Here is a 21,967-nt window from a genome sequence, read left to right as displayed (position 1 = left end):
TGGGAAGTCGCAAAAGTCAAAAGCAGAAAAAGTTTTCGCACCACTTTCAGCCGTGCTGTCTTTCCTTTGTAGAGCCGCTCGGGCTCGCCCTTGTCGTGCCGCCGCCTTACTTTTCACCCGCTCGCTGGCCGGCCGCGCCGCAGGCTAAGCAGCCGCCTTCGGGGGTGTTTTTCGCTCTGCGTTTGCATGTCAAAATTGTGTTTTTCTTTCTTATTTGCATATGGGGACGTGCCCTGGATTTCAGGGCGGGGCCTCGCCACCTTTCCCGCTCTGCAGCTGACCTGGACCGTGCTGCACCCTGTTGGATTTCTGAGCCACTGCGCCCGCCCCCGTTGGAAAAGGAGGGGGGAGGGGACACCGCAAGCCCCGCCGGCGCGCTCCTGCGCGCCGCCCGGTTGGTTAATTGCTCGCAAAATGCAAATGCTTTCATGGCGTCATCTCCGCCGAAGGGAAGGGGGTGCCATACGGGCACGGCTTTTCGTCTGGCTTGCAAGTAAGTAAGCCCTGGCCGAAATTGCTCTCTTGCTGCAGGCCCGCCGTCGCACCTGCGCTCGGCCGACCGCGGCCAGATTGACGGAGAAGACAGAGGCCGAGGGACACTTGCGCGTCGGCGGGAGTTTACAGGCTATCGCTTCTCGGCCTTTTGGCTAAGATCAAGTGTAGTATCTGTTCTTATCAGTTTAATATCTGATACGTCCCCTATCTGGGGACCAAATATTAAATTGATTTTTGGAACAGGGAGATGGAACAGGGGCTTGCTCCGTCCACTCCACGCATCGACCTGGTATTGCAGTGCTTCCGGGAGCGGTGCAGCTTCCCCTCTTTGGGGTGGGAAGTCGCAAAAGTCAAAAGCAGAAAAAGTTTTCGCACCACTTTCAGCCGTGCTGTCTTTCCTTTGTAGAGCCGCTCGGGCTCGCCCTTGTCGTGCCGCCGCCTTACTTTTCACCCGCTCGCTGGCCGGCCGCGCCGCAGGCTAAGCAGCCGCCTTCGGGGGTGTTTTTCGCTCTGCGTTTGCATGTCAAAATTGTGTTTTTCTTTCTTATTTGCATATGGGGACGTGCCCTGGATTTCAGGGCGGGGCCTCGCCACCTTTCCCGCTCTGCAGCTGACCTGGACCGTGCTGCACCCTGTTGGATTTCTGAGCCACTGCGCCCGCCCCCGTTGGAAAAGGAGGGGGGAGGGGACACCGCAAGCCCCGCCGGCGCGCTCCTGCGCGCCGCCCGGTTGGTTAATTGCTCGCAAAATGCAAATGCTTTCATGGCGTCATCTCCGCCGAAGGGAAGGGGGTGCCATACGGGCACGGCTTTTCGTCTGGCTTGCAAGTAAGTAAGCCCTGGCCGAAATTGCTCTCTTGCTGCAGGCCCGCCGTCGCACCTGCGCTCGGCCGACCGCGGCCAGATTGACGGAGAAGACAGAGGCCGAGGGACACTTGCGCGTCGGCGGGAGTTTACAGGCTATCGCTTCTCGGCCTTTTGGCTAAGATCAAGTGTAGTATCTGTTCTTATCAGTTTCGGGCCGCATGACGTACAAGTGTGTTAATTGTAAAGCACTTGTAATCTGTGAATGTAAATAGAGTACCATGTACTGCATTCATGTGTATTATTAAGCCATATATAATACGGTTGGTGGATTGTAATGTAATGTATTTTGAGAAATGTTGGAATGCATCTCGGCCCCCCTTGGGCTGTATGACTGATAAAACATGTAATGAAAATGTACCTGTTTGTGTAAAGAGAGTACCATGTACTGCTTTCATCTGTAATATGATTTGTGGAGTGTATGTTGTTATATATTGAAACATGCTTTGATATATGTAATGATAAATGTAATGTAATTTGTAAATTGAGTGCCATGTGCTGAAGTTAATTTGCACTGTACCAGATGTGGACTGCATTGTCATGTACATGAACAAAGATTTTTATGAATAAAGCATATATATTGAAAAAAAAAAATCTGTTCTTATCAGTTTAATATCTGATACGTCCCCTATCTGGGGACCAAATATTAAATTGATTTTTGGAACAGGGAGATGGAACAGGGGCTTGCTCCGTCCACTCCACGCATCGACCTGGTATTGCAGTGCTTCCGGGAGCGGTGCAGCTTCCCCTCTTTGGGGTGGGAAGTCGCAAAAGTCAAAAGCAGAAAAAGTTTTCGCACCACTTTCAGCCGTGCTGTCTTTCCTTTGTAGAGCCGCTCGGGCTCGCCCTTGTCGTGCCGCCGCCTTACTTTTCACCCGCTCGCTGGCCGGCCGCGCCGCAGGCTAAGCAGCCGCCTTCGGGGGTGTTTTTCGCTCTGCGTTTGCATGTCAAAATTGTGTTTTTCTTTCTTATTTGCATATGGGGACGTGCCCTGGATTTCAGGGCGGGGCCTCGCCACCTTTCCCGCTCTGCAGCTGACCTGGACCGTGCTGCACCCTGTTGGATTTCTGAGCCACTGCGCCCGCCCCCGTTGGAAAAGGAGGGGGGAGGGGACACCGCAAGCCCCGCCGGCGCGCTCCTGCGCGCCGCCCGGTTGGTTAATTGCTCGCAAAATGCAAATGCTTTCATGGCGTCATCTCCGCCGAAGGGAAGGGGGTGCCATACGGGCACGGCTTTTCGTCTGGCTTGCAAGTAAGTAAGCCCTGGCCGAAATTGCTCTCTTGCTGCAGGCCCGCCGTCGCACCTGCGCTCGGCCGACCGCGGCCAGATTGACGGAGAAGACAGAGGCCGAGGGACACTTGCGCGTCGGCGGGAGTTTACAGGCTATCGCTTCTCGGCCTTTTGGCTAAAATCAAGTGTAGTATCTGTTCTTATCAGTTTAATATCTGATACGTCCCCTATCTGGGGACCAAATATTAAATTGATTTTTGGAACAGGGAGATGGAACAGGGGCTTGCTCCGTCCACTCCACGCATCGACCTGGTATTGCAGTGCTTCCGGGAGCGGTGCAGCTTCCCCTCTTTGGGGTGGGAAGTCGCAAAAGTCAAAAGCAGAAAAAGTTTTCGCACCACTTTCAGCCGTGCTGTCTTTCCTTTGTAGAGCCGCTCGGGCTCGCCCTTGTCGTGCCGCCGCCTTACTTTTCACCCGCTCGCTGGCCGGCCGCGCCGCAGGCTAAGCAGCCGCCTTCGGGGGTGTTTTTCGCTCTGCGTTTGCATGTCAAAATTGTGTTTTTCTTTCTTATTTGCATATGGGGACGTGCCCTGGATTTCAGGGCGGGGCCTCGCCACCTTTCCCGCTCTGCAGCTGACCTGGACCGTGCTGCACCCTGTTGGATTTCTGAGCCACTGCGCCCGCCCCCGTTGGAAAAGGAGGGGGGAGGGGACACCGCAAGCCCCGCCGGCGCGCTCCTGCGCGCCGCCCGGTTGGTTAATTGCTCGCAAAATGCAAATGCTTTCATGGCGTCATCTCCGCCGAAGGGAAGGGGGTGCCATACGGGCACGGCTTTTCGTCTGGCTTGCAAGTAAGTAAGCCCTGGCCGAAATTGCTCTCTTGCTGCAGGCCCGCCGTCGCACCTGCGCTCGGCCGACCGCGGCCAGATTGACGGAGAAGACAGAGGCCGAGGGACACTTGCGCGTCGGCGGGAGTTTACAGGCTATCGCTTCTCGGCCTTTTGGCTAAGATCAAGTGTAGTATCTGTTCTTATCAGTTGGTCTGCCCGAAACTTGCTGATCTTCCAGAGCAAGGAGATGTCCACGACCGAGTGTTGCAGATTGGCACATTCCAAGGTCCGGGAGTACGTGCTGAGGGACGCACTAAAGGTTGGTGCCGCCGCCGCCAAGGCACGATGGGGAAGGGCCACAGTTTAAGGCCCTCCCGCCAGTGTAGACTGAGGGGCTGAAACCAGTGGAAAACCCCCCCCTCGGGCCGCATGACGTACAAGTGTGTTAATTGTAAAGCACTTGTAATCTGTGAATGTAAATAGAGTACCATGTACAGCATTCATGTGTATTATTAAGCCATATATAATACGGTTGGTGGATTGTAATGTAATGTATTTTGAGAAATGTTGGAATGCATCTCGGCCCCCCTTGGGCTGTATGACTGATAAAACATGTAATGAAAATGTACCTGTTTGTGTAAAGAGAGTACCATGTACTGCTTTCATCTGTAATATGATTTGTGGAGTGTATGTTGTTATATATTGAAACATGCTTTGATATATGTAATGATAAATGTAATGTAATTTGTAAATTGAGTGCCATGTGCTGAAGTTAATTTGCACTGTACCAGATAAAAAAAAAAAAAAAAAAAAAAAAATCTGTTCTTATCAGTTTAATATCTGATACGTCCCCTATCTGGGGACCAAATATTAAATTGATTTTTGGAACAGGGAGATGGAACAGGGGCTTGCTCCGTCCACTCCACGCATCGACCTGGTATTGCAGTGCTTCCGGGAGCGGTGCAGCTTCCCCTCTTTGGGGTGGGAAGTCGCAAAAGTCAAAAGCAGAAAAAGTTTTCGCACCACTTTCAGCCGTGCTGTCTTTCCTTTGTAGAGCCGCTCGGGCTCGCCCTTGTCGTGCCGCCGCCTTACTTTTCACCCGCTCGCTGGCCGGCCGCGCCGCAGGCTAAGCAGCCGCCTTCGGGGGTGTTTTTCGCTCTGCGTTTGCATGTCAAAATTGTGTTTTTCTTTCTTATTTGCATATGGGGACGTGCCCTGGATTTCAGGGCGGGGCCTCGCCACCTTTCCCGCTCTGCAGCTGACCTGGACCGTGCTGCACCCTGTTGGATTTCTGAGCCACTGCGCCCGCCCCCGTTGGAAAAGGAGGGGGGAGGGGACACCGCAAGCCCCGCCGGCGCGCTCCTGCGCGCCGCCCGGTTGGTTAATTGCTCGCAAAATGCAAATGCTTTCATGGCGTCATCTCCGCCGAAGGGAAGGGGGTGCCATACGGGCACGGCTTTTCGTCTGGCTTGCAAGTAAGTAAGCCCTGGCCGAAATTGCTCTCTTGCTGCAGGCCCGCCGTCGCACCTGCGCTCGGCCGACCGCGGCCAGATTGACGGAGAAGACAGAGGCCGAGGGACACTTGCGCGTCGGCGGGAGTTTACAGGCTATCGCTTCTCGGCCTTTTGGCTAAGATCAAGTGTAGTATCTGTTCTTATCAGTTTAATATCTGATACGTCCCCTATCTGGGGACCAAATATTAAATTGATTTTTGGAACAGGGAGATGGAACAGGGGCTTGCTCCGTCCACTCCACGCATCGACCTGGTATTGCAGTGCTTCCGGGAGCGGTGCAGCTTCCCCTCTTTGGGGTGGGAAGTCGCAAAAGTCAAAAGCAGAAAAAGTTTTCGCACCACTTTCAGCCGTGCTGTCTTTCCTTTGTAGAGCCGCTCGGGCTCGCCCTTGTCGTGCCGCCGCCTTACTTTTCACCCGCTCGCTGGCCGGCCGCGCCGCAGGCTAAGCAGCCGCCTTCGGGGGTGTTTTTCGCTCTGCGTTTGCATGTCAAAATTGTGTTTTTCTTTCTTATTTGCATATGGGGACGTGCCCTGGATTTCAGGGCGGGGCCTCGCCACCTTTCCCGCTCTGCAGCTGACCTGGACCGTGCTGCACCCTGTTGGATTTCTGAGCCACTGCGCCCGCCCCCGTTGGAAAAGGAGGGGGGAGGGGACACCGCAAGCCCCGCCGGCGCGCTCCTGCGCGCCGCCCGGTTGGTTAATTGCTCGCAAAATGCAAATGCTTTCATGGCGTCATCTCCGCCGAAGGGAAGGGGGTGCCATACGGGCACGGCTTTTCGTCTGGCTTGCAAGTAAGTAAGCCCTGGCCGAAATTGCTCTCTTGCTGCAGGCCCGCCGTCGCACCTGCGCTCGGCCGACCGCGGCCAGATTGACGGAGAAGACAGAGGCCGAGGGACACTTGCGCGTCGGCGGGAGTTTACAGGCTATCGCTTCTCGGCCTTTTGGCTAAGATCAAGTGTAGTATCTGTTCTTATCAGTTTAATATCTGATACGTCCCCTATCTGGGGACCAAATATTAAATTGATTTTTGGAACAGGGAGATGGAACAGGGGCTTGCTCCGTCCACTCCACGCATCGACCTGGTATTGCAGTGCTTCCGGGAGCGGTGCAGCTTCCCCTCTTTGGGGTGGGAAGTCGCAAAAGTCAAAAGCAGAAAAAGTTTTCGCACCACTTTCAGCCGTGCTGTCTTTCCTTTGTAGAGCCGCTCGGGCTCGCCCTTGTCGTGCCGCCGCCTTACTTTTCACCCGCTCGCTGGCCGGCCGCGCCGCAGGCTAAGCAGCCGCCTTCGGGGGTGTTTTTCGCTCTGCGTTTGCATGTCAAAATTGTGTTTTTCTTTCTTATTTGCATATGGGGACGTGCCCTGGATTTCAGGGCGGGGCCTCGCCACCTTTCCCGCTCTGCAGCTGACCTGGACCGTGCTGCACCCTGTTGGATTTCTGAGCCACTGCGCCCGCCCCCGTTGGAAAAGGAGGGGGGAGGGGACACCGCAAGCCCCGCCGGCGCGCTCCTGCGCGCCGCCCGGTTGGTTAATTGCTCGCAAAATGCAAATGCTTTCATGGCGTCATCTCCGCCGAAGGGAAGGGGGTGCCATACGGGCACGGCTTTTCGTCTGGCTTGCAAGTAAGTAAGCCCTGGCCGAAATTGCTCTCTTGCTGCAGGCCCGCCGTCGCACCTGCGCTCGGCCGACCGCGGCCAGATTGACGGAGAAGACAGAGGCCGAGGGACACTTGCGCGTCGGCGGGAGTTTACAGGCTATCGCTTCTCGGCCTTTTGGCTAAGATCAAGTGTAGTATCTGTTCTTATCAGTTTAATATCTGATACGTCCCCTATCTGGGGACCAAATATTAAATTGATTTTTGGAACAGGGAGATGGAACAGGGGCTTGCTCCGTCCACTCCACGCATCGACCTGGTATTGCAGTGCTTCCGGGAGCGGTGCAGCTTCCCCTCTTTGGGGTGGGAAGTCGCAAAAGTCAAAAGCAGAAAAAGTTTTCGCACCACTTTCAGCCGTGCTGTCTTTCCTTTGTAGAGCCGCTCGGGCTCGCCCTTGTCGTGCCGCCGCCTTACTTTTCACCCGCTCGCTGGCCGGCCGCGCCGCAGGCTAAGCAGCCGCCTTCGGGGGTGTTTTTCGCTCTGCGTTTGCATGTCAAAATTGTGTTTTTCTTTCTTATTTGCATATGGGGACGTGCCCTGGATTTCAGGGCGGGGCCTCGCCACCTTTCCCGCTCTGCAGCTGACCTGGACCGTGCTGCACCCTGTTGGATTTCTGAGCCACTGCGCCCGCCCCCGTTGGAAAAGGAGGGGGGAGGGGACACCGCAAGCCCCGCCGGCGCGCTCCTGCGCGCCGCCCGGTTGGTTAATTGCTCGCAAAATGCAAATGCTTTCATGGCGTCATCTCCGCCGAAGGGAAGGGGGTGCCATACGGGCACGGCTTTTCGTCTGGCTTGCAAGTAAGTAAGCCCTGGCCGAAATTGCTCTCTTGCTGCAGGCCCGCCGTCGCACCTGCGCTCGGCCGACCGCGGCCAGATTGACGGAGAAGACAGAGGCCGAGGGACACTTGCGCGTCGGCGGGAGTTTACAGGCTATCGCTTCTCGGCCTTTTGGCTAAGATCAAGTGTAGTATCTGCTTGATTCTGATGCTGATTGACCTTGTGTCGCGATACTGGTGTTTCTGGTTTGGCTGCATTTTCATGCTGGCTTCGGCCTTGATCCAATCAGAGCAGAGCGATCTGCATAGATGGCGACTGTGGGAGCAGTGAGCGAGGAAACCCGAGAAAGGAGCTATCGGGAGCAGAAACCGAGGCCGCCGGAGGAGGAGCGATTGCGGGAGCCCGGAGTGGAGAGCGACCATGCAGCGAGGTCGAGAGCCTGCAGCGGAGAGCGATCGGCAGGCGAGAGGGCGGCCAACGAAGGAGCGAGCTCGGGAGGCCGGGGCGGAGAACGATTGGCAGGCATGACGTCGGCCAATGAGGAAGAGAGCCCGGAACTCCAGGGCGGAGAGCGATTGGCAGGCGAGACGAGGGCCAAGCAAGCAGCAAGCTTGGCAGCCCGGGGCAGAGAGCGATTGGCAGGCGCGACGGCGGCCAATGGAACAGCGAGCTCGAGAGCCTGGAGTGACGGGCGACCTGCAAGCGAGATTGCAGCAAACCGAGGAGCGAGACAGGGAGTCCGGAACACTGTCCGAGTCACAGTGAAGAAGGTGGAGGGACAATCGCCCATCGACCGCTCCCTTTTTGTGAAGAGGATCTTGACCGGATGCTGCGGATTCCAAGTTGCGGATATCTTCGCTCTGCAGGATTTCCCCAGCAGTGGACATTTTGATGTGACGTTCAGGAACGTCGCGGCATGCCTGAAATTTCTGCAGACAGTTAAGGAAAAGGGGAGTGAAACGCTGCTTTCAGTTATGACTGCCGAGCCTCTATTCACTCTCCCAACACAAAGAAACCGGGTGGTCACTGTACACATGTACAACCCGCACATCCCTGTGGTCGATGTGCTGACGTTCCTCGGCAGATACGTCGACAGTGTCGGGAACAGCGTTGACGTAAATGACCTGTTTGGGATCTGGACCAGCAAACGCCAGATCAAAGTAACCCTGAAAGTGGATGCCAAAGGAGCCATCCAGCACCTCCCCTCCAGCTTCGCCATCGGTGGAAGCCGGGGCTACATGGTGTACGCGGGACAACCCAGGGTGTGTCGAACCTGCGGGAGATCCGGGCACGTGGCGGCGACCTGCACTGTCACCATCTGTCGCAACTGCAAGCAGGAAGGCCACCAGACGAAGGATTGCAAGGAGAGCAAGTGCTGCAACTTGTGCGGGGAGACAGGCCATCTCTACAAGGCCTGCCCAAGGCGCAGCAGCAGCTATGCGCAGGCAATTAAAGGACCTGTCAAAAAGGCCGCCTCAAAGGAGACCAGCACCGCTCCCACCGCAGAGGCCCTCACTGGAAACGACCAAACCCAGGCAACCAGCACTCAGCCTCCTCCCCAACAGCCAGAGACCATGGAAGAGGAGGCAGCTGGAGAACAACAACTGGGAGAATGGCAGGAGGTCAAACGAAAGAACAAGAAAAAAAGCCTCCCCCAAAGAGAGAGGCCGCCAACGTCCAGGCCTGTGGAAAAAAGGCGGCACCCGCCCCAAACGGGCAACACCAGCAGCTGCTCATCTGATGAGGAAGGGCAAGAAAAGAACAGTCACCAACAACAAAAAAAGTGGCTGAGCGAAAAGAAACAAACAGGAGTGATCACCGTGCCCCAGAACACCGGTAGCAACGAAGGGCACAACGCAGCCCAGCTCCAGACCGCCGGGAGCGGCCAAGTTCCCGACGCTCCCCAGCTCCAGACCGCCGGGAGTGGCCAAGTGCCCGACGCTCCCCAGCTCCAGACCGCCGGGAGCGGCCAAGTTCCCGACGCTCCCCAGCTCCAGACCGCCGGGAGCGGCCAAGTGCCCGACGCTCCCCAGCTCCAGACCGCCGGGAGCGGCCAAGAGCCCGACGCTCCCCAGCTACAGACTGCCGGGAGTGGCCAAGTGCCCGACGTCCCCCAGCTCCAGACCGCCGGGGGCGGCCAAGTGCCCGACGCTCCCCAGCTCCAGACAACCGGGAGCAGCGGAGCGTCCACCATACCCCAGCTCCGGGAAACCGGGAGCAATGAAGCGACCGATGCACACCTGCTCCGGGAAACCGGGAGCCACGACACCACAGGCGACAGGCTGAGGGAAGAACCATCCACGAATGAGGAAGAAGACTTCTTCTCACCGCCGTCATCCCCCTGCCGGTACAGCAACCCCTCAAGAGACCAGGGCGAGTTCCTCAGCCCAGGGCAAGTACAGTTTTTCTCTGACACTGTGTGTATGCAGGTCCAGCCCCAAGGGATGGAAACAGCATAAAGGACTGCTTATTAAAATGGGACTTGAACTCTATTTAAAATTTAAAATGGCTTTAAAAATTGCAAGCATAAACGTGCGTAGCATCAAAAGCACGACGCGATGTGTTTCCACCTTGGGGTACCTTGCCAAGGTCAAGGCCGACCTACTGTTCCTGCAGGAGTGCGGCCTACCGCACTTCAGCAACTACAGGCAGTGGTCGCGATGGTGGCCCCACGGCCAATCGATCTGGTCAGGAGGCAACGATTGCCGTGCCTCCGGCCTGGGTATTCTGCTGCGGGGAGGTGACTTCACCATCACCGAAGTTAAGGAGGTGGTGGGTGGCCGCCTCCTCGCAGCAGACGTACTGTACAAGAACGCCCCGCTCAGGCTGATCAATGTGTACGCCCCGGCTCTCAAGAACGAGCGGCTGGCCGTCTTCCAGCAGCTACCGCTGCTGCTGGCGACGTCCAGGCCGGTTATTCTGGGCGGTGACTTCAACTGCATCATCGATGCGGCTGGGCGATCCGGCAGAGCCGACAGCAAACTGGACGCCACGTCCAGACTCCTGATGGAAGCGGTAAAAGACGCCAAGCTGCACGACATCTTCAGCAACCCTGCAGATGGAGCGCCGCGCAGATACACCTGGTCCAGGCCAGACGGGTCTGTCCGTTCCAGGATAGACTTCCTGTTTGTGTCCCAAGCTCTCTCGGTCAGATCCACCGACGTCAAGCCGGTGTTCTTCTCTGACCACTGCCTCTTACTAGCCGACTGTCACCCACAGGAAGACCAGAAAGTAGGCAGAGGGATATGGAAGCTGAACGTGAAACTGTTGACCCCAGAAAACATGGAGGAACTCAAAAGGGATTACAAAGGTTGGAGAACCGTGAAACCCCTCTTTGATTCCCCGGCGCACTGGTGGGAAACGATCAAGACGAACATCAAGAGGTTCTTCATCCTCAAAGGTGTTCAGAAGGCGAGCGAGGGACAGAGGGAAATGTCCCGACTCCAGAAAAGCATGCAGAATCTGCTCCTGCTGCAGTCGATGGGAGTCAATGTCGGGGAGGAACTCCAAGAGGTGAAGGGCCAGCAAGCCTCGCTCTATGCCTCAGAGTCCTCCAAGATCATCTTCCGCTCCAGAGTCCGCTCCGTGGAGCAGGACGAGACGTGCTCGCGTTTCTTCTTCCAAAAGGTACACAGAGGGAGCTCTGTGATCCACAGCCTGAAGGAGGAAGACGGCTCTGTGACGTCCTCGCAGCCTGACATGCGAAGGATCAGCAAATCCTTTTATGCCGGGCTGTACGACGCGAAGCCCACAGACAGCGCGGCCTCCCAGTCTTTCCTGTCGTCTATCTCGGAGGTGCTAGACGACAGCAAGCGGGAGAGTCTGGATCACCCGCTAACTCTGGACGAGCTGACAAAGGCCGTCCAGTCCTTCGAGACGAGTAAAACTCCCGGAAGCGACGGCCTACCGGTCGAGTTGTATTCGGCTCTGTGGGACTGGATGGGCCCAGACCTGCTGGAAGTGTACGGGGGTATGCTTCTGGCTGGCAGCATGTCAGAATCGATGAGGAAAGGCATCATCACCCTCATCTACAAGCAGAAAGGGGAGAGGGAAGAAATCAGAAACTGGCGGCCCATTTCGCTGCTTAATGTGGACTACAAGATTCTGTCCAAGGTCATCGACAACAGGGTCAAGTCTGCTCTGGAGCTGGTGATCCACCCGGATCAGACCTGTGCCGTACCCGGCAGGAAGATCTCTGATAGCCTCGCGCTACTCAGGGATACGATCGCCTACGTGCGGGACAGGGGGGTGCACACCTGCTTAATCAGCTTGGACCAGGAGAAGGCTTTCGACAGAATATCGCACACGTACATGATGGACGTGCTCTCCAAAATGGGGTTTGGGGAGGGAATCTGCAATTGGATCCAACTGCTCTACACAGACATCAGTAGCGCAGTCCTAATCAACGGGTGGGAATCAGAAAGCTTCCCGGTCAAATCTGGAGTCAGGCAGGGCTGTCCTCTCTCCTCCGTCTTGTTCGTGTGTTGTATCGAACCCTTTGCCCAATCCATCAGAAGGGATTCGAGCATTGGAGGGGTGACGATCCCAGGCAGCGGAGGCACTCAGGTTAAGACCTCCCTGTACATGGATGACGTCGCCGTCTTTTGCTCGGATCCGCTATCGGTCCGCAGACTGCTGAGCATCTGCGACCAATTTGAACTGGCCTCGGGAGCGAAAGTAAATCGCAGCAAAAGCGAGGCCATGTTCTTTGGGAACTGGGCCGACCGATCCTTTGTCCCCTTCACCGTCAGGTCAGATTACCTGAAGGTGCTGGGAATATGGTTCGGAGCGGCTGGGGCATGCACAAAAAACTGGGAGGAGCGTATCTCCAAGGCACGCCAGAAACTGGGAATGTGGGAGCAGCGCTCCCTGTCGATCGTGGGCAAGAACCTGGTCATCAGGTGCGAAGTGCTGTCGGTGCTGCTGTACGTGGCGCAGGTGTGGCCCATACCCCGACCCTGCGCCGCCGCAGTCACCCGAGCCGTCTTCCACTTTATCTGGAGATCGAAAATGGACCGTGTCCGGAGGGACACGATGTACAAATCTCCAGAGAAAGGGGGAAAGAACGTACCAAACGTCGCCCTCATCCTGATGGCCACCTTTGTGTGCGGCTGCATCAAACTGTGCACGGACCCTCAGTACGCAAACACCAAGTGTCACTACGTGCTGAGGTTCTACCTGACCCCGGTGTTGCGAAGGATGGGTCTGGCGACGCTGCCGCGGAACGCTCCATCCAGTTGGACCGTGCCAGACCACCTGTCCTTCGTGGAAAAGTTTTTCACGGCAAACACCTTTGACCACAAAGCTGTCAAGCAGTGGTCAGCACGAAACGTCCTCGAGACCCTACGGGAAAAGGAGATGGTAGATCCTCTCGGATGGTTCCCTGAGCAGACTGTCGAAGTCATTTGGCAGAATGCCTCATCGCCAGAACTCACAAACAAGCACCAAGACGTAGCTTGGCTGGTGGTGAGAAGGGCCCTCCCCGTCAGATCCTTCATGCACTCCCGACGTCTCTGCTCCACCGCACGCTGTCCGCGAGGAGGCTGCGCTTGGGACGAGACCGTCATCCATCTCCTTCTGGAATGTGCCTTTGCACAGAAGGTCTGGAAAGAGATGCAGTGGTCTTTGTCGAGGTTCATCCCGAGCAGCTCGGTAACACAGGACTCTGTGCTCTATGGACTGTTCCCAGGGACGCACACCGAGACAAACATCAACTGCTGCTGGAAGATCATCAACTCGGTGAAAGACGCCCTTTGGTCTGCCCGAAACTTGCTGGTCTTCCAGAGCAAGGAGATGTCCACGACCGAGTGTTGCAGATTGGCACATTCCAAGGTCCGGGAGTACGTGCTGAGGGACGCACTAAAGGTTGGTGCCGCCGCCGCCAAGGCACGATGGGGAAGGGCCACAGTTTAAGGCCCTCCCGCCAGTGTACACTGAGGGGCTGAAACCAGTGGAAAACCCCCCCCTCGGGCCGCATGACGTACAAGTGTGTTAATTGTAAAGCACTTGTAATCTGTGAATGTAAATAGAGTACCATGTACTGCGTTCATGTGTATTATTAAGCCATATATAATACGGTTGGTGGATTGTAATGTAATGTATTTTGAGAAATGTTGGAATGCATCTCGGCCCCCCTTGGGCTGTATGACTGATAAAACATGTAATGAAAATGTACCTGTTTGTGTAAAGAGAGTACCATGTACTGCTTTCATCTGTAATATGATTTGTGGAGTGTATATTGTTATATATTGAAACATGCTTTGATATATGTAATGAAAAATGTAATGTAATTTGTAAATTGAGTGCCATGTGCTGAAGTTAATTTGCACTGTACCAGATGTGGACTGCATTGTCATGTACATGAACAAAGATTTTTATGAATAAAGCATATATATTGAAAAAAAAAAAAAAAAATCTGTTCTTATCAGTTTAATATCTGATACGTCCCCTATCTGGGGACCAAATATTAAATTGATTTTTGGAACAGGGAGATGGAACAGGGGCTTGCTCCGTCCACTCCACGCATCGACCTGGTATTGCAGTGCTTCCGGGAGCGGTGCAGCTTCCCCTCTTTGGGGTGGGAAGTCGCAAAAGTCAAAAGCAGAAAAAGTTTTCGCACCACTTTCAGCCGTGCTGTCTTTCCTTTGTAGAGCCGCTCGGGCTCGCCCTTGTCGTGCCGCCGCCTTACTTTTCACCCGCTCGCTGGCCGGCCGCGCCGCAGGCTAAGCAGCCGCCTTCGGGGGTGTTTTTCGCTCTGCGTTTGCATGTCAAAATTGTGTTTTTCTTTCTTATTTGCATATGGGGACGTGCCCTGGATTTCAGGGCGGGGCCTCGCCACCTTTCCCGCTCTGCAGCTGACCTGGACCGTGCTGCACCCTGTTGGATTTCTGAGCCACTGCGCCCGCCCCCGTTGGAAAAGGAGGGGGGAGGGGACACCGCAAGCCCCGCCGGCGCGCTCCTGCGCGCCGCCCGGTTGGTTAATTGCTCGCAAAATGCAAATGCTTTCATGGCGTCATCTCCGCCGAAGGGAAGGGGGTGCCATACGGGCACGGCTTTTCGTCTGGCTTGCAAGTAAGTAAGCCCTGGCCGAAATTGCTCTCTTGCTGCAGGCCCGCCGTCGCACCTGCGCTCGGCCGACCGCGGCCAGATTGACGGAGAAGACAGAGGCCGAGGGACACTTGCGCGTCGGCGGGAGTTTACAGGCTATCGCTTCTCGGCCTTTTGGCTAAGATCAAGTGTAGTATCTGTTCTTAAGGCCACAGTTTAAGGCCCTCCCGCCAGTGTACACTGAGGGGCTGGAACCAGGGGAAACCGCCCCCCTCGGGCCGCATGATGTACAAGTGTGTTAATTGTAAAGCACTTGTAATCTGTGAATGTAAATAGAGTACTGTACTGCATTCATGTGCATTATTAAGCCATATATAATACGGTTGGTGGATTGTAATGTAATGTATTTTGAGAAATGTTGGAATGCATCTCGGCCCCCCTTGGGCTGTATGATTGATAAAACATGTAATGAAAATGTACCTGTTTGTGTAAAGAGAGTACCATGTACTGCTTTCATCTGTAATATGATTTGTGGAGTGTATATTGTTATATATTGAAACATGCTTTGATATATGTAATGATAAATGTAATGTAATTTGTAAATTGAGTGCCATGTGCTGAAGTTAATTTGCACTGTACCAGATGTGGACTGCATTGTCATGTACATGAACAAAGATTTTTATGAATAAAGCATATATATTGAAATAAAAAAAAAAAAAATCTGTTCTTATCAGTTTAATATCTGATACGTCCCCTATCTGGGGACCAAATATTAAATTGATTTTTGGAACAGGGAGATGGAACAGGGGCTTGCTCCGTCCACTCCACGCATCGACCTGGTATTGCAGTGCTTCCGGGAGCGGTGCAGCTTCCCCTCTTTGGGGTGGGAAGTCGCAAAAGTCAAAAGCAGAAAAAGTTTTCGCACCACTTTCAGCCGTGCTGTCTTTCCTTTGTAGAGCCGCTCGGGCTCGCCCTTGTCGTGCCGCCGCCTTACTTTTCACCCGCTCGCTGGCCGGCCGCGCCGCAGGCTAAGCAGCCGCCTTCGGGGGTGTTTTTCGCTCTGCGTTTGCATGTCAAAATTGTGTTTTTCTTTCTTATTTGCATATGGGGACGTGCCCTGGATTTCAGGGCGGGGCCTCGCCACCTTTCCCGCTCTGCAGCTGACCTGGACCGTGCTGCACCCTGTTGGATTTCTGAGCCACTGCGCCCGCCCCCGTTGGAAAAGGAGGGGGGAGGGGACACCGCAAGCCCCGCCGGCGCGCTCCTGCGCGCCGCCCGGTTGGTTAATTGCTCGCAAAATGCAAATGCTTTCATGGCGTCATCTCCGCCGAAGGGAAGGGGGTGCCATACGGGCACGGCTTTTCGTCTGGCTTGCAAGTAAGTAAGCCCTGGCCGAAATTGCTCTCTTGCTGCAGGCCCGCCGTCGCACCTGCGCTCGGCCGACCGCGGCCAGATTGACGGAGAAGACAGAGGCCGAGGGACACTTGCGCGTCGGCGGGAGTTTACAGGCTATCGCTTCTCGGCCTTTTGGCTAAGATCAAGTGTAGTATCTGTTCTTATCAGTTTAATATCTGATACGTCCCCTATCTGGGGACCAAATATTAAATTGATTTTTGGAACAGGGAGATGGAACAGGGGCTTGCTCCGTCCACTCCACGCATCGACCTGGTATTGCAGTGCTTCCGGGAGCGGTGCAGCTTCCCCTCTTTGGGGTGGGAAGTCGCAAAAGTCAAAAGCAGAAAAAGTTTTCGCACCACTTTCAGCCGTGCTGTCTTTCCTTTGTAGAGCCGCTCGGGCTCGCCCTTGTCGTGCCGCCGCCTTACTTTTCACCCGCTCGCTGGCCGGCCGCGCCGCAGGCTAAGCAGCCGCCTTCGGGGGTGTTTTTCGCTCTGCGTTTGCATGTCAAAATTGTGTTTTTCTTTCTTATTTGCATATGGGGACGTGCCCTGGATTTCAGGGCGGGGCCTCGCCACCTTTCCCGCTCTGCAGCTGACCTGGACCGTGCTGCACCCTGTTGGATTTCTGAGCCACTGCGCCCGCCCCCGTTGGAAAAGGAGGGGGGAGGGGACACCGCAAGCCCCGCCGGCGCGCTCCTGCGCGCCGCCCGGTTGGTTAATTGCTCGCAAAATGCAAATGCTTTCATGGCGTCATCTCCGCCGAAGGGAAGGGGGTGCCATACGGGCACGGCTTTTCGTCTGGCTTGCAAGTAAGTAAGCCCTGGCCGAAATTGCTCTCTTGCTGCAGGCCCGCCGTCGCACCTGCGCTCGGCCGACCGCGGCCAGATTGACGGAGAAGACAGAGGCCGAGGGACACTTGCGCGTCGGCGGGAGTTTACAGGCTATCGCTTCTCGGCCTTTTGGCTAAGATCAAGTGTAGTATCTGTTCTTATCAGTTTAATATCTGATACGTCCCCTATCTGGGGACCAAATATTAAATTGATTTTTGGAACAGGGAGATGGAACAGGGGCTTGCTCCGTCCACTCCACGCATCGACCTGGTATTGCAGTGCTTCCGGGAGCGGTGCAGCTTCCCCTCTTTGGGGTGGGAAGTCGCAAAAGTCAAAAGCAGAAAAAGTTTTCGCACCACTTTCAGCCGTGCTGTCTTTCCTTTGTAGAGCCGCTCGGGCTCGCCCTTGTCGTGCCGCCGCCTTACTTTTCACCCGCTCGCTGGCCGGCCGCGCCGCAGGCTAAGCAGCCGCCTTCGGGGGTGTTTTTCGCTCTGCGTTTGCATGTCAAAATTGTGTTTTTCTTTCTTATTTGCATATGGGGACGTGCCCTGGATTTCAGGGCGGGGCCTCGCCACCTTTCCCGCTCTGCAGCTGACCTGGACCGTGCTGCACCCTGTTGGATTTCTGAGCCACTGCGCCCGCCCCCGTTGGAAAAGGAGGGGGGAGGGGACACCGCAAGCCCCGCCGGCGCGCTCCTGCGCGCCGCCCGGTTGGTTAATTGCTCGCAAAATGCAAATGCTTTCATGGCGTCATCTCCGCCGAAGGGAAGGGGGTGCCATACGGGCACGGCTTTTCGTCTGGCTTGCAAGTAAGTAAGCCCTGGCCGAAATTGCTCTCTTGCTGCAGGCCCGCCGTCGCACCTGCGCTCGGCCGACCGCGGCCAGATTGACGGAGAAGACAGAGGCCGAGGGACACTTGCGCGTCGGCGGGAGTTTACAGGCTATCGCTTCTCGGCCTTTTGGCTAAGATCAAGTGTAGTATCTGTTCTTATCAGTATCTGCTTGATTCTGATGCTAATTGACCTTGTGTCGCGATACTGGTGTTTCTGGTTTGGCTGCATTTTCATGCTGGCTTCGGCCTTGATCCAATCAGAGCAGAGCGATCTGCATAGATGGAGACTGACGGAGCAGAGAGCGAGGAAACCCGAGAAAGGAGCTATCGGGAGCAGAAACCGAGGCCGCCGGAGGAGGAGCGATTGCGGGAGCCCGGAGTGGAGAGCGACCTGCAGCGCGAGGTGGCGGCCGACCATGCAGCGAGGTCGAGAGCCTGCAGCGGAGAGCGATCGGCAGGCGAGAGGGCGGCCAACGAAGGAGCGAGCTCGGGAGGCCGGGGCGGAGAGCGATTGGCAGGCATGACGTCGGCCAATGAGGAAGCGAGCCCGGGACTCCAGGGCGGAGAGCGATTGGCAGGCGAGACGAGGGCCAAGCAAGCAGCAAGCTTGGCAGCCCGGGGCAGAGAGCGATTGGCAGGCGCGACGGCGGCCAATGGAACAGCGAGCTCGAGAGCCTGGAGTGACGGGCGACCTGCAAGCGAGATTGCAGCAAACCGAGGAGCGAGACAGGGAGTCCGGAACACTGTCCGAGTCACAGTGAAGAAGGTGGAGGGACAATCGCCCATCGACCGCTCCCTTTTTGTGAAGAGGATCTTGACCGGATGCTGCGGATTCCAAGTTGCGGATATCTTCGCTCTGCAGGATTTCCCCAGCAGTGGACATTTTGATGTGACGTTCAGGAACGTCGCGGCATGCCTGAAATTTCTGCAGGCAGTTAAGGAAAAGGGGAGTGAAACGCTGCTTTCAGTTATGACTGCCGAGCCTCTATTCACTCTCCCAACACAAAGAAACCGGGTGGTCACTGTACACATGTACAACCCGCACATCCCTGTGGTCGATGTGCTGACGTTCCTCGGCAGATACGTCGACAGTGTCGGGAACAGCGTTGACGTAAATGACCTGTTTGGGATCTGGACCAGCAAACGCCAGATCAAAGTAACCCTGAAAGTGGATGCCAAAGGAGCCATCCAGCACCTCCCCTCCAGCTTCGCCATCGGTGGAAGCCGGGGCTACATGGTGTACGCGGGACAACCCAGGGTGTGTCGAACCTGCGGGAGATCCGGGCACGTGGCGGCGACCTGCACTGTCACCATCTGTCGCAACTGCAAGCAGGAAGGCCACCAGACGAAGGATTGCAAGGAGAGCAAGTGCTGCAACTTGTGCGGGGAGACAGGCCATCTCTACAAGGCCTGCCCAAGGCGCAGCAGCAGCTATGCGCAGGCAATTAAAGGACCTGTCAACAAGGCCGCCTCAAAGGAGACCAGCACCGCTCCCACCGCAGAGGCCCTCACTGGAAACGACCAAACCCAGGCAACCAGCACTCAGCCTCCTCCCCAACAGCCAGAGACCATGGAAGAGGAGGCAGCTGGAGAACAACAACTGGGAGAATGGCAGGAGGTCAAACGAAAGAACAAGAAAAAAAGCCTCCCCCAAAGAGAGAGGCCGCCAAAGTCCAGGCCTGTGGAAAAAAGGCGGCACCCGCCCCAAACGGGCAACACCAGCAGCTGCTCATCTGATGAGGAAGGGCAAGAAAAGAACAGTCACCAACAACAAAAAAAGTGGCTGAGCGAAAAGAAACAAACAGGAGTGATCACCGTGCCCCAGAACACCGGTAGCAACGAAGGGCACAACGCAGCCCAGCTCCAGACCGCCGGGAGCGGCCAAGTTCCCGACGCTCCCCAGCTCCAGACCGCCGGGAGTGGCCAAGTGCCCGACGCTCCCCAGCTCCAGACCGCCGGGAGCGGCCAAGTGCCCGACGCTCCCCAGCTCCAGACCGCCGGGAGCGGCCAAGAGCCCGACGCTCCCCAGCTACAGACTGCCGGGAGCGGCCAAGTGCCCGACGTCCCCCAGCTCCAGACCGCCGGGGGCGGCCAAGTGCCCGACGCTCCCCAGCTCCAGACAACCGGGAGCAGCGGAGCGTCCACCATACCCCAGCTCCGGGAAACCGGGAGCAATGAAGCGACCGATGCACACCTGCTCCGGGAAACCGGGAGCCACGACACCACAGGCGACAGGCTGAGGGAAGAACCATCCACGAATGAGGAAGAAGACTTCTTCTCACCGCCGTCATCCCCCTGCCGGTACAGCAACCCCTCAAGAGACCAGGGCGAGTTCCTCAGCCCAGGGCAAGTACAGTTTTTCTCTAACACTGTGTGTATGCAGGTCCAGCCCCAAGGGATGGAAACAGCATAAAGGACTGCTTATTAAAATGGGACTTGAACTCTATTTAAAATTTAAAATGGCTTTAAAAATTGCAAGCATAAACGTGCGTAGCATCAAAAGCACGACGCGATGTGTTTCCACCTTGGGGTACCTTGCCAAGGTCAAGGCCGACCTACTGTTCCTGCAGGAGTGCGGCCTACCGCACTTCAGCAACTACAGGCAGTGGTCGCGATGGTGGCCCCACGGCCAATCGATCTGGTCAGGAGGCAACGATTGCCGTGCCTCCGGCCTGGGTATTCTGCTGCGGGGAGGTGACTTCACCATCACCGAAGTTAAGGAGGTGGTGGGTGGCCGCCTCCTCGTAGCAGACGTACTGTACAAGAATGCCCCGCTCAGGCTGATCAATGTGTACGCCCCGGCTCTCAAGAACGAGCGGCTGGCCGTCTTCCAGCAGCTACCGCTGCTGCTGGCGACGTCCAGGCCGGTTATTCTGGGCGGTGACTTCAACTGCATCATCGATGCGGCTGGGCGATCCGGCAGAGCCGACAGCAAACTGGACGCCACGTCCAGACTCCTGATGGAAGCGGTAAAAGACGCCAAGCTGCACGACATCTTCAGCAACCCTGCAGATGGAGCGCCGCGCAGATACACCTGGTCCAGGCCAGACGGGTCTGTCCGTTCCAGGATAGACTTCCTGTTTGTGTCCCAAGCTCTCTCGGTCAGATCCACCGACGTCAAGCCGGTGTTCTTCTCTGACCACTGCCTCTTACTAGCCGACTGTCACCCACAGGAAGACCAGAAAGTAGGCAGAGGGATATGGAAGCTGAACGTGAAACTGTTGACCCCAGAAAACATTGAGGAACTCAAAAGGGATTACAAAGGTTGGAGAACCGTGAAACCCCTCTTTGATTCCCCGGCGCACTGGTGGGAAACGATCAAGACGAACATCAAGAGGTTCTTCATCCTCAAAGGTGTTCAGAAGGCGAGAGAGGGACAGAGGGAAATGTCCCGACTCCAGAAAAGCATGCAGAATCTGCTCCTGCCGCAGTCGATGGGAGTCAATGTCGGGGAGGAACTCCAAGAGGTGAAGGGCCAGCAAGCCTCGCTCTATGCCTCAGAGTCCTCCAAGATCATCTTCCGCTCCAGAGTCCGCTCCGTGGAGCAGGACGAGACGTGCTCGCGTTTCTTCTTCCAAAAGGTACACAGAGGGAGCTCTGTGATCCACAGCCTGAAGGAGGAAGACGGCTCTGTGACGTCCTCGCAGCCTGACATGCGAAGGATCAGCAAATCCTTTTATGCCGGGCTGTACGACACGAAGCCCACAGACAGCGCGGCCTCCCAGTCTTTCCTGTCGTCTATCTCGGAGGTGCTAGACGACAGCAAGCGGGAGAGTCTGGATCACCCGCTAACTCTGGACGAGCTGACAAAGGCCGTCCGGTCCTTCGAGACGAGTAAAACTCCCGGAAGCGACGGCCTACCGGTCGAGTTGTATTCGGCTCTGTGGGACTGGATGGGCCCAGACCTGCTGGAAGTGTACGGGGGTATGCTTCTGGCTGGCAGCATGTCAGAATCGATGAGGAAAGGCATCATCACCCTCATCTACAAGCAGAAAGGGGAGAGGGAAGAAATCAGAAACTGGCGGCCCATTTCGCTGCTTAATGTGGACTACAAGATTCTGTCCAAGGTCATCGCCAACAGGGTCAAGTCTGCTCTGGAGCTGGTGATCCACCCGGATCAGACCTGTGCCGTACCCGGCAGGAAGATCTCTGATAGCCTCGCGCTACTCAGGGATACGATCGCCTACGTGCGGGACAGGGGGGTGCACACCTGCTTAATCAGCTTGGACCAGGAGAAGGCTTTCGACAGAATATCGCACACGTACATGATGGACGTGCTCTCCAAAATGGGGTTTGGGGAGGGAATCTGCAATTGGATCCAACTGCTCTACACAAACATCAGTAGCGCAGTCCTAATCAACGGGTGGGAATCAGAAAGCTTCCCGATCAAATCTGGAGTCAGGCAGGGCTGTCCTCTCTCCTCCGTCTTGTTCGTGTGTTGTATCGAACCCTTTGCCCAATCCATCAGAAGGGATTCGAGCATTGGAGGGGTGACGATCCCAGG

The 21,967-nt window shown here is 56.0% G+C and overlaps 1 protein-coding gene, 8 non-coding genes and 9 pseudogenes across 9 annotated transcripts; all 18 read left to right on the top strand.

The window, feature by feature from the left end:
• The first annotated feature begins 627 nt into the window (after positions 1-627).
• On the top strand, positions 628-818 carry LOC147099209 (U2 spliceosomal RNA). The gene has a single exon (XR_015073957.1). It is a non-coding gene; the product is annotated as a U2 spliceosomal RNA (small nuclear RNA).
• A 638-nt stretch (positions 819-1,456) lies between these two features.
• Positions 1,457-1,627, top strand: LOC147099208 (U2 spliceosomal RNA; annotated as a pseudogene).
• A 299-nt stretch (positions 1,628-1,926) lies between these two features.
• On the top strand, positions 1,927-2,105 carry LOC147099207 (U2 spliceosomal RNA; annotated as a pseudogene).
• Positions 2,106-2,743: 638 nt separating this feature from the next.
• Positions 2,744-2,934, top strand: LOC147099206 (U2 spliceosomal RNA). Its single transcript, XR_015074090.1, has one exon. It is a non-coding gene; the product is annotated as a U2 spliceosomal RNA (small nuclear RNA).
• Positions 2,935-3,572: 638 nt separating this feature from the next.
• LOC147099205 (U2 spliceosomal RNA) lies at positions 3,573-3,680 on the top strand (annotated as a pseudogene).
• A 509-nt stretch (positions 3,681-4,189) lies between these two features.
• On the top strand, positions 4,190-4,388 carry LOC147099204 (U2 spliceosomal RNA). The gene has a single exon (XR_015074117.1). It is a non-coding gene; the product is annotated as a U2 spliceosomal RNA (small nuclear RNA).
• A 638-nt stretch (positions 4,389-5,026) lies between these two features.
• LOC147099203 (U2 spliceosomal RNA) lies at positions 5,027-5,217 on the top strand. The gene has a single exon (XR_015073956.1). It is a non-coding gene; the product is annotated as a U2 spliceosomal RNA (small nuclear RNA).
• A 638-nt stretch (positions 5,218-5,855) lies between these two features.
• On the top strand, positions 5,856-6,046 carry LOC147099202 (U2 spliceosomal RNA). The gene has a single exon (XR_015073955.1). It is a non-coding gene; the product is annotated as a U2 spliceosomal RNA (small nuclear RNA).
• A 638-nt stretch (positions 6,047-6,684) lies between these two features.
• LOC147099201 (U2 spliceosomal RNA) lies at positions 6,685-6,875 on the top strand. The gene has a single exon (XR_015073954.1). It is a non-coding gene; the product is annotated as a U2 spliceosomal RNA (small nuclear RNA).
• Positions 6,876-7,513: 638 nt separating this feature from the next.
• On the top strand, positions 7,514-7,582 carry LOC147099200 (U2 spliceosomal RNA; annotated as a pseudogene).
• A 4,360-nt stretch (positions 7,583-11,942) lies between these two features.
• On the top strand, positions 11,943-13,271 carry LOC147099199 (uncharacterized). The gene has a single exon (XM_085969290.1). The coding sequence runs from the start codon at positions 11,943-11,945 to the stop codon at positions 13,269-13,271; it is 1,329 nt and encodes a 442-aa protein (XP_085825416.1).
• A 453-nt stretch (positions 13,272-13,724) lies between these two features.
• On the top strand, positions 13,725-13,925 carry LOC147099198 (U2 spliceosomal RNA; annotated as a pseudogene).
• A 638-nt stretch (positions 13,926-14,563) lies between these two features.
• Positions 14,564-14,802, top strand: LOC147099197 (U2 spliceosomal RNA; annotated as a pseudogene).
• A 297-nt stretch (positions 14,803-15,099) lies between these two features.
• LOC147099196 (U2 spliceosomal RNA) lies at positions 15,100-15,278 on the top strand (annotated as a pseudogene).
• A 638-nt stretch (positions 15,279-15,916) lies between these two features.
• On the top strand, positions 15,917-16,107 carry LOC147099195 (U2 spliceosomal RNA). Its single transcript, XR_015073953.1, has one exon. It is a non-coding gene; the product is annotated as a U2 spliceosomal RNA (small nuclear RNA).
• A 638-nt stretch (positions 16,108-16,745) lies between these two features.
• LOC147099194 (U2 spliceosomal RNA) lies at positions 16,746-16,936 on the top strand. The gene has a single exon (XR_015073951.1). It is a non-coding gene; the product is annotated as a U2 spliceosomal RNA (small nuclear RNA).
• Positions 16,937-17,574: 638 nt separating this feature from the next.
• LOC147099193 (U2 spliceosomal RNA) lies at positions 17,575-17,721 on the top strand (annotated as a pseudogene).
• Positions 17,722-18,373: 652 nt separating this feature from the next.
• Positions 18,374-21,957, top strand: LOC147099192 (uncharacterized; annotated as a pseudogene).
• Positions 21,958-21,967: the final 10 nt, after the last annotated feature.

Source organism: Somniosus microcephalus, chromosome 28 (assembly GCF_052327205.1).
Source record: "Somniosus microcephalus isolate GS21.2 chromosome 28, FLI_Smic_1.0, whole genome shotgun sequence".
In the NCBI taxonomy this organism is placed as follows: Eukaryota; Metazoa; Chordata; class Chondrichthyes; order Squaliformes; family Somniosidae; genus Somniosus; species Somniosus microcephalus.
Note: the sequence above shows the minus strand (reverse complement) of the source record. Positions and strands in the feature narration are given on the sequence as shown.

What these genes read in the sequence shown, in the direction of transcription:
- LOC147099199 (XM_085969290.1), top strand. Translation starts at nt 11,943, where the DNA reads ATGGATGACGTCGCCGTCTTTTGCTCGGATCCGCTATCGGTCCGCAGA.